Source organism: Trichomycterus rosablanca, chromosome 7 (assembly GCF_030014385.1).
Source record: "Trichomycterus rosablanca isolate fTriRos1 chromosome 7, fTriRos1.hap1, whole genome shotgun sequence".
In the NCBI taxonomy this organism is placed as follows: Eukaryota; Metazoa; Chordata; class Actinopteri; order Siluriformes; family Trichomycteridae; genus Trichomycterus; species Trichomycterus rosablanca.
Genome location: NC_085994.1, coordinates 27986826 through 28002486, shown reverse-complemented (window position 1 = coordinate 28002486; position 15661 = coordinate 27986826). Strand labels below are relative to the sequence as shown.

At 39.7% G+C, this 15661-nt stretch overlaps 1 protein-coding gene across 1 annotated transcript in view; it reads right to left on the bottom strand.

Annotated features, from left to right (window-relative positions):
• LOC134317836 (ERC protein 2) overlaps positions 1 to 15661 on the bottom strand; it is a 278737-nt gene that overhangs the window by 39184 nt on the left and 223892 nt on the right. The window contains exon 15 of the mRNA XM_062998556.1: positions 8445 to 8592. Within this exon, the coding sequence (XP_062854626.1) occupies positions 8445 to 8592 (148 nt within the window). The remainder of the gene's footprint in view (positions 1 to 8444; positions 8593 to 15661) is intronic.

Sequence of the window (15661 nt, the reverse complement as noted above, 5' to 3'; positions counted from 1 at the left end):
TGAGTACACCCCTCACATTTCTGCAAATATTTGACCTTGGCCACCATGCTGTAGCTCAGTTTCAGGGTGTTAGCAATCTTCTTATAGCCCAGGCCATCTTTGTGGAGAGCAACAATTCTATTTCTCACATCCTCAGAGAGTTCTTTGCCATGAGGTGCCATGTTGAATATCCAGTGGCCAGTATGAGATAATTGTACCCAAAACACCAAATTTAACAGCCCTGCTCCCCATTTACACCTGGGACCTTGACACATGACACCAGGGAGGGACAACGACACATTTGGGCACAATTTGGACATGTTCACTGTAGGGTGTACTCACTTATGTTGCCAGCCATTTAGACATTAATGGCTGTGTGTTGAGTTATTTTCAGAAGACAGTAAATCTACACTGCTATACAAGCTGTACACTGACTACTCTAAGTTATATCCAAGTTTCATGTCTATAGTGTTGTCCCATGAAAAGATATAATGAAATATTTGCAGAAATGTAAGGGGTGTACTCACTTTTGTGATACACTGTATATATATATATCAGTCATAACATTAAAACCACCTCCTTCTTTTCACACTCACTGTCCATTTTATCAGCTCCACTTACCATATTGAAGCATTTTGTAGTTCTACAATTACTGACTGTAGCCCATCTGTTTCTCTGCATGCTTTGTTAGTCCCCTTCCATGCTGTTCTTCAATGGTCAGGACTCTCCCAGGACCACTACAGAGTAGATATTATTTGGGTGGTGGATCATTCTCAGCACTGCAGTGACACTGACATGGTGGTGGTGTGTTAGTGTGTGTTGTGCTGGTATGAGTGGATAAGACACAGCAGCAGTGATGGAGTTTTTAAACACCTCACTGTCACATCAAAACATCCAGACAAGAGCACACTGTGGACAGCGTCCTGTGACCACTGATGAAGGTCTAGAAGATGACCAACTCAAACAACAGCAACAGATGAGCGATGGTCTCTGACTTTACATCTACAAGGTGGGCCAACTAGGTAGGAATGTTTAATAGAGTGGACAGTGAGTGGACACAGTATTTAAAAACTCCAGCAGCGCTGCTTTGTCTGATCCACTCATACCAGCACAACACACACTAACACACCACCACCATGTCAGTGTCACTGCAGTGCTGAGAATCATCCACCACCCAAATAATACCTGCTCTGTAGTGGTCCTGGGAGAGTCCTGACAATTGAAGAACAGCATGAAAGGGGACTAACAAAGCATGCAGAGACACAGATGGACTACAGTCAGTAATTGTAGAACTACAAAGTGCTTCTATATGGTAAGTGGAGCTGATAAAATGGACAGTGAGTGTAGAAACAAGGAGGTGGTTTAATGTTATGGCTAATCAGTATATTTATATAATGTATATATGTAGAAGTTTAGTACCACATAAAGTTTACACTCCAGGTGTAATAGGGCCAAATCTTTTATTTCTCATATTGTGATTCATACATTCATATGTGGTACAAAAATCCAATATGGAAGTTTCCTTCCATAATGCTAATGCTCTTATTTATTTCTTTTTAATGTAGATAACTACAGCTTTTAAATTTGTATTTGTGGTTAAATTTTTTTTTTACTTTGCTGCCTTTCTTTTCTGTTCTTTACCATCCTTCTCTAAATTTCCCTGAGGGGATCAATAAAGTTTCTTGACTATTCTTTTATTTACACTTTGACATTCACTATATGGCCAAACGTATTCAGAAAGCTGACCCTTACCCTCATTCTGTTTTATATTACACATTAATATGAAAAAGCTTTTTACCAAAATTTGAAGACTGTCTGTGGGAAATTGTGGCCACTTAGTAAAAAAAAAAGCATTTTTGAGGTCAAGCACTAGTGTCGAACGAGAAGGCTCAGTATGGAAGTTTTCAGTATGGTTAAGGTCAAGGCTCTGTGCATTTCACTCCACAAATGTATCAAACCATGTATATCTGGACTTTACTGTGTACCAGACAGGAACTGTTATAGACTTATTGTGTAATTCTGCAATTATTTGTAATAAAGCTTTGTATTTTGTTAAGAAATTAGCTATTTAGGTGATAACCCTTTCTGTGCTGTTTGCATATTGTATTTCTAAAGATGAACTATCGGCTTAATTTTTGTTTCTTAACTTTTGCAGTACTTTAGGTCACAGTAAACTAGAGCATCACAAGACAGAGGATGCACAGATGCACAGTCATGCTTGAACAAGAAACGTGACTAAACTGTTCCCACAAATTAGAAGCATATAAAATAAAAGAACTGATGTCATATACGTTAGCAATGTTGTTGTGCATATGTAAACACAGCGACTCATTAATTAAAAGGAATGTCCACATACTTTTGGCCATATAGTGTATTTCAGGCCACTATAATCTGAACAATTATTTTTGCTTGTATGTTAGATCAATTTTATTGAAACAGTACAATGTGTAAGTCTGTATAGTTATTCAAATTTTTGCTGTAATGCACATGCTGATCAGTTTACAGACACAGTCTGTTCAGATTAGCATTGGATGAGAAACACATTAAAATGCTTATATAAACAGGCTAAAAACAAAAGTAGATTTTAATTTAAAAAAAAAATAATAATAACAATTTACAGGGCTCTCGGGTGCTGCATCAGTCTATTACCTTAGCCCACCACTGCCTAGATCCAGGTTCGAATCTCAGCAGGTGCTCCCAGCCAGCCAGGTGCCTACACAGACATGATTTGCTATGTCTGAGGGGAGGGGGAAATGACCAAAGCCCTGCCTGAGGTAAATTCCTACCTTGCGGGCCGTGTTTCCAGGGATTTGTCGTTGTTCACACTGTCATGAAAAAGACAGATGTGTTACATGTGAGGAAAAAGATCAGATTTAAACCTAGCTTACCCACAGTATGAGTGGAGCCACAAATCCTCACACCAGTACTTATCCCTGTGTGTTCAGATGTGTGTAGTAATCTTTCTCACAGGAAGTGAGTTAGACAGTAAGGCCTTGTTACACACACCTCCCTTTGATCTCAGTTTCTCCCTTGCAATTTCTGAAGTGGATAGATACCTAGCAAACGCCTACCTGGCTCTTTCTCTAAGTGTGTGTGTGTGTGTGTGTGTGTACATGACCAAAAGTATGTGGACTGCCACCCAAACAAGTCCTTGGACACAAATATGGAGCTGGTCCCACTTCGTTGCTAAAACAGCTGTACCGGGATCAGGGAATGTTTTGGCTGGCTCACTGTTTGCACTCCAATTGTTCCCAAAGATGTTTAATAGGGTTAAGGCCACTTTGTACGTATTTTAATCTCGGCAAACCAGCTATTACTTTATTACTCTTGTCCACCACTGCTGAAATCTGGTTTTGAATATAAGTGGTACCAACGGCTAGTCAGGAGTCTACTCAAACATGATTGGCTTTGTTTGATGAGGGGGTCGCCAAAGCCTTAAGATGGATTGGTGCCCTGTCTAGGTTATTTGTGCTTTGTGCCTGGTGTTTCCCAGTGGAACTGGACCTGCCGAGACCATGACCAGGATAAAGTGGTTGATGAAAACGAAATGCAAATAAAAAACAGATAAAAATATGTCTTACTTGACATTATTTACTCAATGTTTTATTATTTTTTCAATGTTTGACTCTCACATTAAAGGCATCTGACGGCTCTTTTGATTTTGTGGTATGATTTTGTACCCATGGAGAAAAGTCACAAAGGTTATTCTGACTGATCACTCGATCATCTTGATCTTAAGTACTTTCCTTCAAAATGACAATACCCCCCACCCAAGTATACGAAGGGGCCACTGAACGGTGTTATGTGCATGGAAAAGATTTAAATCACTTTCTGTGGCCATCACAGTCAATAAATCTAAAACCAACTCAACTTGGAACAAAATCTTGGGAACCCGGGTTAGAGTTTTGTCTTTGGTCATTCACTGTGGTTTGGATGTTCTTTCCAAAAATATGCAAAAATGAAGTTGCTTCTGTAAATTAATAGGATTTATTCTAAATAAACAGTGAGTAAGTAAGTGAGTGAGTGATTTGGTTGCCCTGTATAATTTTTATTGTTCCAGCTTTGTAAACAGTGTTTCCAGTTGGCATCTTGAACCCTGATGAAGGACCATTAATGGCAAGTACAGTATATCAAGTATAACTCAACACAGTGTCAGAGACATAATGAACGTATGCCAATGAATCCTGAATTAAAGTTCTTATTAAGACATTTTATGTTTGTCTGTTTTTATACAACATAAGCAAAGCATCCGAAAGTAAGATGATGAAGATGAGCCCATCTCCTCAAGTTACAGAAGTCTTCCACATTCCCACATCAATATTCCTGCCACACACACACAAACAAGTGTACAGTTACAGCACTGCAGTGCTGTTTATTGGACGAGATGTACCCTTAGGAATACCGCCTTCATCATTTTCTTCCACATCAAAGAGTGGAATGCCAAGAAGCATGTATCAAAGTGCAGCAACCGGCAGAACCTTCCAACGGCAGACTGATTTATGGGTACACACTCTGCAGGTACTGGGGCAAATAGAACACCGCATGTGATACGATCCTTTGTGTTTGCATGTGTGTGTGTTAAGTCAACAGTATTATGAATTGTGTAACCTTAGAAGTTAAAGAAGGCCACAGGAAAAGCTCTTTCACCATAAATATTTGTCAGCAAAGGACTCCTACATCGTATCTTGCAAGAGTGTGTGTGTGTGTGTGTGTGTGTGTGTAAAGGAGAGGGCAATCTCCAGTATTTGACCTTGACTTGTTACTCAGGTGCTGGTCAAGATGTCTGTCACCAAACCTTCTAATGGCTGATACACTGATTACACCACACAGAGCAGTGTGTGTGTGTGTGTGTGTGTGTGTGTGTGAGTTCACATCCTTATACATTTGAAATGAAAAAGGATTGCCTAAACCATAAGCATATACAGTGTATCACAAAAGTGAGTACACCCCTCACATTTCTACAGATATTTAAGTATATCTTTTCATGGGACAACACTGACAAAATGACACTTTGACACAATGAAAAGTAGTCTGTGTGCAGCTTATATAACAGTGTAAATTTATTCTTCCCTCAAAATAACTCAATATACAGCCATTAATGTCTAAACCACCGGCAACAAAAGTGAGTACACCCCTAAGAGACTACACCCCTAAATGTCCAAATTGAGCACTGCTTGTCATTTTCCCTCCAAAATGTCATGTGATTTGTTAGTGTTACTAGGTCTCAGGTGTGCATAGGGAGCAGGTGTGTTCAATTTAGTAGTACAGCTCTCACACTCTCTCATACTGGTCACTGAAAGTTCCAACATGGCACCTCATGGCAAAGAACTCTCTGAGGATCTTAAAAGACGAATTGTTGCGCTACATGAAGATGGCCAAGGCTACAAGAAGATTGCCAACACCCTGAAACTGAGCTGCAGCACAGTGGCCAAGATCATCCAGCGTTTTAAAAGAGCAGGGTCCACTCAGAACAGACCTCGCGTTGGTCATCCAAAGAAGCTGAGTGCACGTGCTCGGCGTCACATCCAACTGCTGTCTTTGAAAGATAGGCGCAGGAGTGCTGTCAGCATTGCTGCAGAGATTGAAAAGGTGGGGGGTCAGCCCGTCAGTGCTCAGACCATACGCCGCACACTACATCAAATTGGTCTGCATGGCTGTCACCCCAGAAGGAAGCCTCTTCTGAAGTCTCTACACAAGAAAGCCCGCAAACAGTTTGCTGAAAACATGTCAACAAAGGACATGGATTACTGGAACCATGTCCTATGGTCTGATGAGACCAAGATTAATTTGTTTGGTTCAGATGGTCTCAAGCATGTGTGGCGGCAATCAGGTGAGGAGTACAAAGATAAGTGTGTCATGCCTACAGTCAAGCATGGTGGTGGGAATGCCATGCTCTGGGGCTGCATGAGTGCAGCAGGTGTTGGGGAGTTACATTTCATTGAGGGACACATGAACTCCAATATGTACTGTGAAATACTGAAGCAGAGCATGATCCCCTCCATCCGGAAACTGGGTCGCAGGGCAGTGTTCCAGCATGATAATGACCCCAAACACACCTCTAAGACGACCACTGCTTTATTGAAGAGGCTGAGGGTAAAGGTGATGGACTGGCCAAGCATGTCTCCAGACCTAAACCCAATAGAACATCTTTGGGGCATCCTCAAGCGGAAGCTGGAGGAGCGCAAAGTCTCGAATATCCGCCAGCTCCGTGATGTCATCATGGAGGAGTGGAAAAGCATTCCAGTGGCAACCTGTGAAGCTCTGGTAAACTCCATGCCCAGGAGAGTTAAGGCAGTTCTGGGAAATAATGGTGGCCACACAAAATATTGACACTTCAGGAACTTTCACTAAGGGGTGTACTCACTTTTGTTGCCAGTGGTTTAGACATTAATGGCTGTATATTGAGTTATTTTGAGGGAAGAATAAATTTACACTGTTATATAAGCTGCACACAGACTACTTTTCATTGTGTCAAAGTGTCATTTTGTCAGTGTTGTCCCATGAAAAGATATACTTAAATATCTGCAGAAATGTGATGGGTGTACTCACTTTTGTGATACACTGTATACAGTTGCATTGCCAGGTGTTTAATGGGGTTGTGGTCAGGGCTCTGTGCAGGCCACTGGAGTTCCTTTACCTCAAACTCGTCAAGCCATATCTTTATGAACTTTGTATTGAGCTCAGGGGCACAGTCAAAAGGAAAACAGGAAAAGGCCTGAATCAAACTGTTGCTACAAAGTTGGAAGGATATAATTTATTGTATATTATTGATTTTATACAGCCATTAGCAATATACGTGGCTGAAATAACTCAATAATTATAGGGGTTTTCACATATTTAACATACTTTTGGACATGTAATATTTATCATGGCAGTCTTGGGATTTTTAATGTTTTAAGTAATGGAACCGGGGCGTGTTTCCACCTCAGCCTCCACCTCTCATTATTATTATTATTATTATTATTATTATTATTAACAAGGAACTTAGTTCTGTAAAATGTGTAGACGACTTCCCTTCTAGAATTCCTGTGCTGCATCTGCTTACAGTTTGTGAGCCATAAGCAAACAGGCAAGTCATCTGTTTAGCCTATAAATTCTGACTCAGAATATTCTTTTCTCAGAATTCAGTCTGAGTCAGTCTTGTTAACACTAACCACTAGCAGAACCACTGATGTGGTCTAATGTAACATAAATGATCGATTCCATTCTATAAAACCTATGCTGAGTCAGGTAATCAGGGGCCAGATCATAGCCTAAACATGACGGCAGATTTAATGACCAGGACACAGATCTTAGACATGTGAAAAGAAGGTGTACTGAAAGATTTACTTACATGCTAGCACATTTCATGCTAAACCGTAATGAAACCACAATGATTTTGTCATTTAAAAAATTGCACCTACAAAACAAAGGCATGTTTTAAACAAACTTACACAAATAAGCTCATAGCTGGGCTGACTATCCAAAATCTTAACACCTAGTAACCCAAAGCCTAGTGCATAAACTTTCTTTACATGCTATGTCTTTTTGTGAAGACAGACAAGCCACACATTTATTTCTTAAGACACACCACTTTGTAGATTGTTATATTATCAATACAGCTTGTATTCACAAGGTAATAAAATATTTAATAGTTATTGTCACTCTTTATGTAGATGGTTTGTGTCCTAAACTGCACAGCATCATGCTGTAGTTCAGTAATGACAGCATTTGTGGTGCATATAATTGTCAACTCATATAGTATAGTACTACATGCTTTAGGAAAGATCTGCACTTCATTACTGGCTGACTATGCACTGCTATAATAAAATATAAATATAATTTTGTAAACAGTTGCAAAACATTTAAAATAACAGGTATTATATTAATTTTACATTCCAATATATTTAAACATTAAATTGTTGCCACCCACTTAAGCAAGTTGCATTGCAACATACAGCCTTCTTATTTTGAGTTCAGATGTTTAGCCACAATTATTGCAGACATGTGTGTGAAGTCACTTGACACTGATTGTGACCCTGTGTACAATGGTCAGTTAAGGCATATTTCACATAGTTTGGTGTGAAGGAGCTCCAGTGACCTGCACAGAGCTCTGACCTCAACCCAGTTACACACTTTTGGGATTAATTGGTATTGTGAGCCATACCTTCTCATTCAACAACAGTGGCTGATGTCAGAAATACACTAAATGGGAACACATTTCCACAGAAAACACTTTCCACAAGAGGGAGGACAACTTCATATTTTGCCCAGGATTTTGTAATGGGATTTGCAAGAGGGTCAAAGCAAGGTCAGGTGGCCACACACTTTTGGATATATTGTGTATATAAAAATTGCAAAAATGATCTTAGAAGAAACATCTATCCTTGCTGTTTTGCTGTTTGGAACAGTCTAATATTGATGTATAATGAAGGTATGTCCTTAGTTGTACATGTTTACAGACATAAAGTTGGACCGTTCTATACCTGCTGCTTTAGTTGATACATGAGCTTGTCTTTTTCTCTTTTTAAGGCCATCACTTCCTCGTGGTTGCTCTTCTTTGGGGGAGCAGACAGTTCTAGCAGGGCTATGTTTGCATCCTTTTCGCTGATGGCTGCCAGCAGGGCTTGTTGCCTGGTGGGAAATTCAGAATGATGAAGGTGGTTATGACCTACGGTAAGTCATTATGTTAACAAAGACCAGATACAAACACGCAATACTGTAATTGGCACACACATGTACACACAAACAGTTGCGCAGCAGGGGAGGTTAGTAAGCCGGCAGGTGCGCTAGACAGTTAGCATACCAGAGAACCGCAATACCCACAACCCCCTGCACCCTTCCCATCATCACAGGGATTTTTATCTAATGGCTGCCTGTTTGCCTGGGGTCAGACGCTGAATTGTCACCAATTCCCGCTTTGTCATTATACCTTTCAGAGTAGCGCATCTGTTTCCCTTTGATATGCGCAGACATACACACTTCTTTTATTTGCCTGAGACGAGCTAGAAACAAGGGTTGACTCAGATATAATGACTGCTAGTGATACATTGACCTGGGGCTTTGTTTATACTTTTAGTGCATTCCACAATAAAACTATGCTTGTGATCAAGAAAGAGGAAATGATGTTTACTGAGAACTAGATTTTAAAAAGCATGTGTCCACCTAAAATGAAATGCCCTAATTTCCTTGTTTATACTATATGGCCAAAACTATTGAACACGTAATCTTTAACTTGTTACAGCATAAACACTGATCAGCCATAACATTAAAACCACTGAAGTGGTTGAGGTCTGAGTTCTGTCCAGGCCACTGAAGTTCCTCCACACCAACACATATCTTCATGGACCTTGCTTTTTCATAGAGACACAGTCATGTTGGAACCAGGGCCTTCCCCAGACTGTTACCCCGAAGTTAAAAGCATATTATTTCTTTTATTGAATTTATACACCAGTAAATAACGTGTCTAAAATGCCTAGACTTAATCATTTGGATGGGTGTCCACATACTTTTGGCCGGACATTTTTAGAATTGAAATGTATTACTAGTTCTAGTTCTTCTAGTTGTATTACTATAGCCTGGTTGTGCATGCGTTAAGGGCAGCAAATTGTATGGTCATCACCAAATCGCAGCATCCAGTTTTCATTCCTGGACCATTCCTGTTATTTTTTATAGCAAGTAATGGATTAATATATTAAGTCTCATTCTTCTTTTGTTATTTTGTATTTACCAACTAGTTTGTGTTTATTTAACCACAGTATTATTCTAATAATAACTTTGACTTTCTCTTTAGTGAGACGCATCCCTCCTTGTTACAATCATTACTATTATTAACATAATTATATTAGGCACTGGGGTAAATCAGTCAATAAATTGTGCTAGCCCACTATTGCTGGGATCCAGAGTTTGAATCCCCAGAGGAGCTATCAGCCGGTTGTGCATCTACATACAGACAATTAGCCATGTCTGAGGCGGTCTACACAATGAATTGGTGTACTCTGTGGGGTGTGTTACAGTATTGCACCCAGGGAAACCAGACCTACCACAACCCTGACTGGGAAAAAGCAGTTGTAAAACTGAAAAAAAAAAAAAAAAAAACTGCTATATAATAATTTTCCCTCTAAAACACTGCATGCAGTTATCTCAATTATGATTTGTTAGATTCAATTAAATGGCATGTTTATTTAAAGAAAAAGAGAGAAAGAGAGAGAGTAATAGAAGATATACAGTGTATCACAAAAGTGAGTACACCCCTCACATTTCTGCAAATATTTTATTATATCTTTTCATGGGACAACACTATAGAAATAAAACTTGGATATAACTTAGAGTAGTCAGTGTACAGCTTGTATAGCAGTGTAGATTTACTGTCTTCTGAAAATAACTCAACACACAGCCATTAATGTCTAAATGGCTGGCAACATAAGTGAGTATACCCCACAGTGAACATGTCCAAATTGTGCCCAAAGTGTCAATATTTTGTGTGACCACCATTATTATCCAGCACTGCCTTAACCCTCCTGGGCATGGAATTCACCAGAGCTGCACAGGTTGCTACTGGAATCCTCTTCCACTCCTCCATGATGACATCACGGAGCTGGTGGATGTTAGACACCTTGAACTCCTCCACCTTCCACTTGAGGATGCGCCACAGGTGCAGTTTTCGAAGGGAGGGGATCATGCTCTGTTTCAGAATGTCACAGTACATGTTGGAATTCATGTTTCCCTCAATGAACTGCAGCTCCCCAGTGCCAGCAACACTCATGCAGCCCAAGACCATGATGCTACCACCACCATGCTTGACTGTAGGCAAGATACAGTTGTCTTGGTACTTCTCACCAGGGCGCCGCCACAAATGCTGGACACCATCTGAGCCAAACAAGTTTATCTTGGTCTCGTCAGACCACAGGGCATTCCAGTAATCCATGTTCTTGGACTGCTTGTCTTCAGCAAACTGTTTGCGGGCTTTCTTGTGCGTCAGCTTCCTTCTGGGATGACGACCATGCAGACCGAGTTGATGCAGTGTGCGGCGTATGGTCTGAGCACTGACAGGCTGACCTCCCACGTCTTCAACCTCTGCAGCAATGCTGGCAGCACTCATGTGTCTATTTTTTTAATCCAACCTCTGGATATGACGCCGAACACGTGGACTCAACTTCTTTGGTCGACCCTGGCGAAGCCTGTTCCGAGTGGAACCTGTCCTGGAAAACCACTGTATGACCTTGGCCACCATGCTGTAGCTCAGTTTCAGGGTGTTAGCAATCTTCTTATAGCCCAGGCCATCTTTGTGGAGAGCAACAATTCTATTTCTCACATCCTTAGAGAGTTCTTTGCCATGAGGTGCCATGTTGAATATCCAGTAACCAGTATGAGAGAATTGTACCCAAAACACCAAATTTAACAGCCCTGCTCCCCATTTACACCTGGGACCTTGACACATGACACCAGGGAGGGACAACGACACATTTGGGCACAATTTGGACATGTTCACTGTGGGGTGTACTCACTTATGTTGCCAGCTATTTAGACATTAATGGCTGTGTGTTGAGTTATTTTCAGAAGACAGTAAATCTATACTGCTATACAAGCTGTACACTGACTACTCTAAATTATATCCAAGTTTCATGTCTATAGTGTTGTCCCATGAAAAGATATAATGAAATATTTGCAGAAATGTGAGGGGTGTACTCACTTTTGTGATACACTGTATATGTTTCTTCTGTTATTTGAGAACATTTTTAGCAATTGCTCAGAAAATAAACTTTACTTTCTGAGCACTCCTTGCACTGGAATTTTAGCTTTCTGTTTTCTGCACAAGTATCTGAGCAAAACATCTGGATTTACCTCCACTCTTCAACTAATGGAGTCCAGTCCTGCAGTGTGCTGACATAGAGGTCAACCCTAATTGCTAAATTAATCAGAATGCCCAGTGTACGTCGAACAATAGTATGGCTCCGTCTTCCAACACCTTCAGTGTTATTCTTCCAATCCTATGTTAAAAGCAACTATCCATCCATATTAAAATTACTCCAGCTCTCATGCCCAGCCCCCTCGAAAAAAAAAAATGTAAAAAAATCAAAGCGACGTTAGTGGTTTTGGTATGTGCTGTGACACCGCAGGAGAAAATGAGCAAAGTTCGACGGTTCCCCTGAGCTGGATTACACTGTGCTTATACTGTACCACTGTTAACGTATACCAGAGACATGGTCTTTGCCAGCAGAGGTCTGGGTTGGAAAAAAAATCCTTGTATACATTACTGTATCATGGAGAAGTCTAAATACAGGTGACTGGTGATGCACGGCTTTTTTTTAAGTATTTTTTTTCTCTCCCGCTTTAGCGTATATGGACATGGAATGTATTTCCACGAGTCTTATATTCATAAACAAAGTCACAGTGAGAATCAGCAAATTGGCATGTTACCATGACAACAGTGGGTATTAAACAGATCAAACGGAAGAAAATAAGTTAAAAAGTTGTTTGGGTGGATTCTGAAAAATGGGGGTAGGGAATAGTTTGTTTAATATGTTAAGTAAGATTTTACTTCCAAAAAAATCTAACATGGCAGTTTAGATTGCCATGCCACAAATATTGCAACAGGTAAAAGTTAAAAAGCCCAGAACAGAATTACTAAAGAGATGAGTAAAAAAAAAAAAAAACAGCCCTGTCCAATGTCTTCACAGGTCCATCTGTCAAAGGAATGTTTACATTACCTTAAGGGCCATCTGAGGGAAGAAAGAGGCCTCAGAGACCCATTCATATGCGCTGCCTCCTCTCCTCCTCTCACTTCCCATGTCTTCTGTTTGAACAAAGTGGCCAGGAAGAAAATTAGAAACATTAAGATGTATTGCCTCATCATTACCTTAAGAGACAGGGTGAGGAAGCAGCCAAAAGAAAAATGTAAGAAGGTTCATGACCTGATAATACTAAGTGTAATACAAGCTCTACACTGTGCTCTCATGTGTACATTCATCTGTAAATGTAATAGTAGGATAAGAAATTTGATGTATGACCAATGCATAAGAGGTATAATGTGAAAATAATAATAATAATAATAATGATATAAAACAATAATGGTTATTATTTTTATTATTATTATTATTATTATTACTAAATCATATTATATAATATTAATTGAAAAATATTATTTATGTTATGTTTATTATTATTGTCGTTGTTGCATTTAGCCTGTTTATAATAATAATATTTATTATTATGTAAATATGGTGTTTTTTTACGTTTGCGCACCAACACTGAGATCCAGGTTCAAATCTCAGCAATGTTATTGGCTGACCAGGCATCTACACAGACATGATTGGCTAACGATTGCAAGCCAGATTTAACATTATTGACTGACATTACAAATGCTCTTTTGAGTACAGATTCTCAAAGACACATTGGAACAGGGCCACTAAGGGAGACAGGCATAGTCATGTACCTGCGAGAGCGAGGAAGATAAGCCCAATATGCAAAACGTTAAACAACAACAATGATAATAACAATAATAAAAATAATAAATGGAAATAAATAAAAGAAACAAAAGAAACCAATCAAAATCCTCAGCCTAAAGCAGAGAGATAACAGACAGACATCAGCACATATTACACTCTTCACACCTGCCCGGAAAAGCAAAGGGACGTTCAGTGTGGCTTCATCTGTGGAACGACACTCCAAAGGCAGAATGAGTTCCTCTAAAAAAGATCAAAGACTGCTGGCACAGATACCATTCCTGCTGAGCGTACAGGTGTCTTTGAGGCACGGATGCTAAACGCAAAGCTAATGAGCCAGCAAGCAAAATCCCAACAAGAAGTGGTATGTAAATGGATCTCCCAACTGCAGTACATTACCGCTGATGAGATACAGACACTGTCTGATAAAAGAGAATGCCACAGACAGTCAACTGCGCTTCATGCCCTCTATTAACAGGGCAGATAGGCATGATTATATAATCTTATGGAAAACCTTATTTAAAAAAAGTGAAAGCTGTTATAGTCACAAAAGAGGGAAACTTCATTTTAATGCTCATGGTTTTGAAATGGGATCCAACTAGTTCATGGTCTAGTGTCCACATACTTTGGATGTATAGTCTAGTTAAATGATTGTACTGTTGAGAAACACAGCCCTTGATCTGAATCTCCCAAATACAATTAATGTAATTTGACAAGCAAAGACTCCAATACTAAAATTCCACTGGTGCATACATGTGTTAAATACAAGCTAATGTAGTTGTGTCCACATTCTTTCTTATTCTGTTCCCCTGAGTCCTGTTCCCCTTCCTTCTACATCAGCTTCCTGAATGCCCTTTCTCAAAGGGTTTTCTCCACCTAACTTCTTAATAAAGCCCCTGCTTTAGTGAATGAAAAAATAACCAGTAACTAAAATACCAGTATGAGAATAACCTCTGATCTAAAATAGCAACCATGCTTCAGTGCAAGCAAATCCACTTCCAGCCTTGTGATTAATCAGGAGAAATTTAACACTCACTTTGTGTATGTAGCAATAGACAAGAAGCTCCTGCCTAATACTGATGAGAGATCTTTTCCTATAGCCATAAAAAGCATTATTTTGATTAGCTGGTCCTAGCACTACTCCAATCCTGAACAACCACAACATTCATCGCTCAAAGCTGACTGTGCTAATTACACAACCTTTTTTTAAAAGAGAGCTAAATTGGGAAGGGGTATTAAATCACGATTTATTGGAATAGTCATTTGGACGAGGACCTAATGCTGCTTTGCACTCAACATAAATTCGCTTTGAGTCAAAGGCCGGCTTCATTTTTCAACAAATGAACAGGCCGACCCCAGCTTGTACAGTTGGTTTATTTACCATTTTGCACCAGTTATTCATTTGTCATCTTTGCCTTGGTCTTATTAACCCTCAAATGTTTATTTATTTTATACACATTTTGAACACAGTGATGGTGTTTTGAGGGGTGAAAGTGTAAAATGTCATTTAATGTGACATTGCTTTTCCAACACATGTTCCATACATCTGAAACGATTTTTTTTTTTTCAGTTTTAATGTTTGAATCAGTTTGTGAACAGGAGAAAGAAGGGTCCGATGCCATCTAAAAAACACTGGACACAAGGCATGAATACACAATTGACATGGCATAACTGACATGCAGAGTAACCCACAGTCACAGATCCAATTACTCACATCTATTTTGACTAGTTCTAGTCACTCTCACAGTGACTGGAACTTAGATCTAAACCCAGGGTACAGAACCCTGGTGTTGTGTAGCACCCGGCTGTGTAGCATCCCAACTGTGCTACCATTAACAATTCATTAAAATGAAATTAATTTATTATTTAATTAATTTACACCGATCAGCCATAACATTAAAACCACCTCCTTGTTTCTACACACATTGTCCATTTTATCAGCTCCACTTACCATATAGAAATAATTGTAGTTCTACAATTGCTTACTGTAGTCCACTTGTTTCTCTGCATGCTTTGTTAGCCCCCATTTATGCTGTTCTTCAATGGTCAGGACTCTCCCAGGACCACTAGAGAGCAGGTATTATTTGGGTGGTGGGTCATTCTCAGCACTGCAGTGACACTGACATGGTGGTGGTGTGTTAGTGTGTGTTGTGCTGGTATGAGTGGATAAGACACATCAGCGCTGAGTTTTTAAACACCTCACTGTCACGGCTGGACTGAGAATAGTCCACCAACCAAAAACATCCAGACAACAGCGT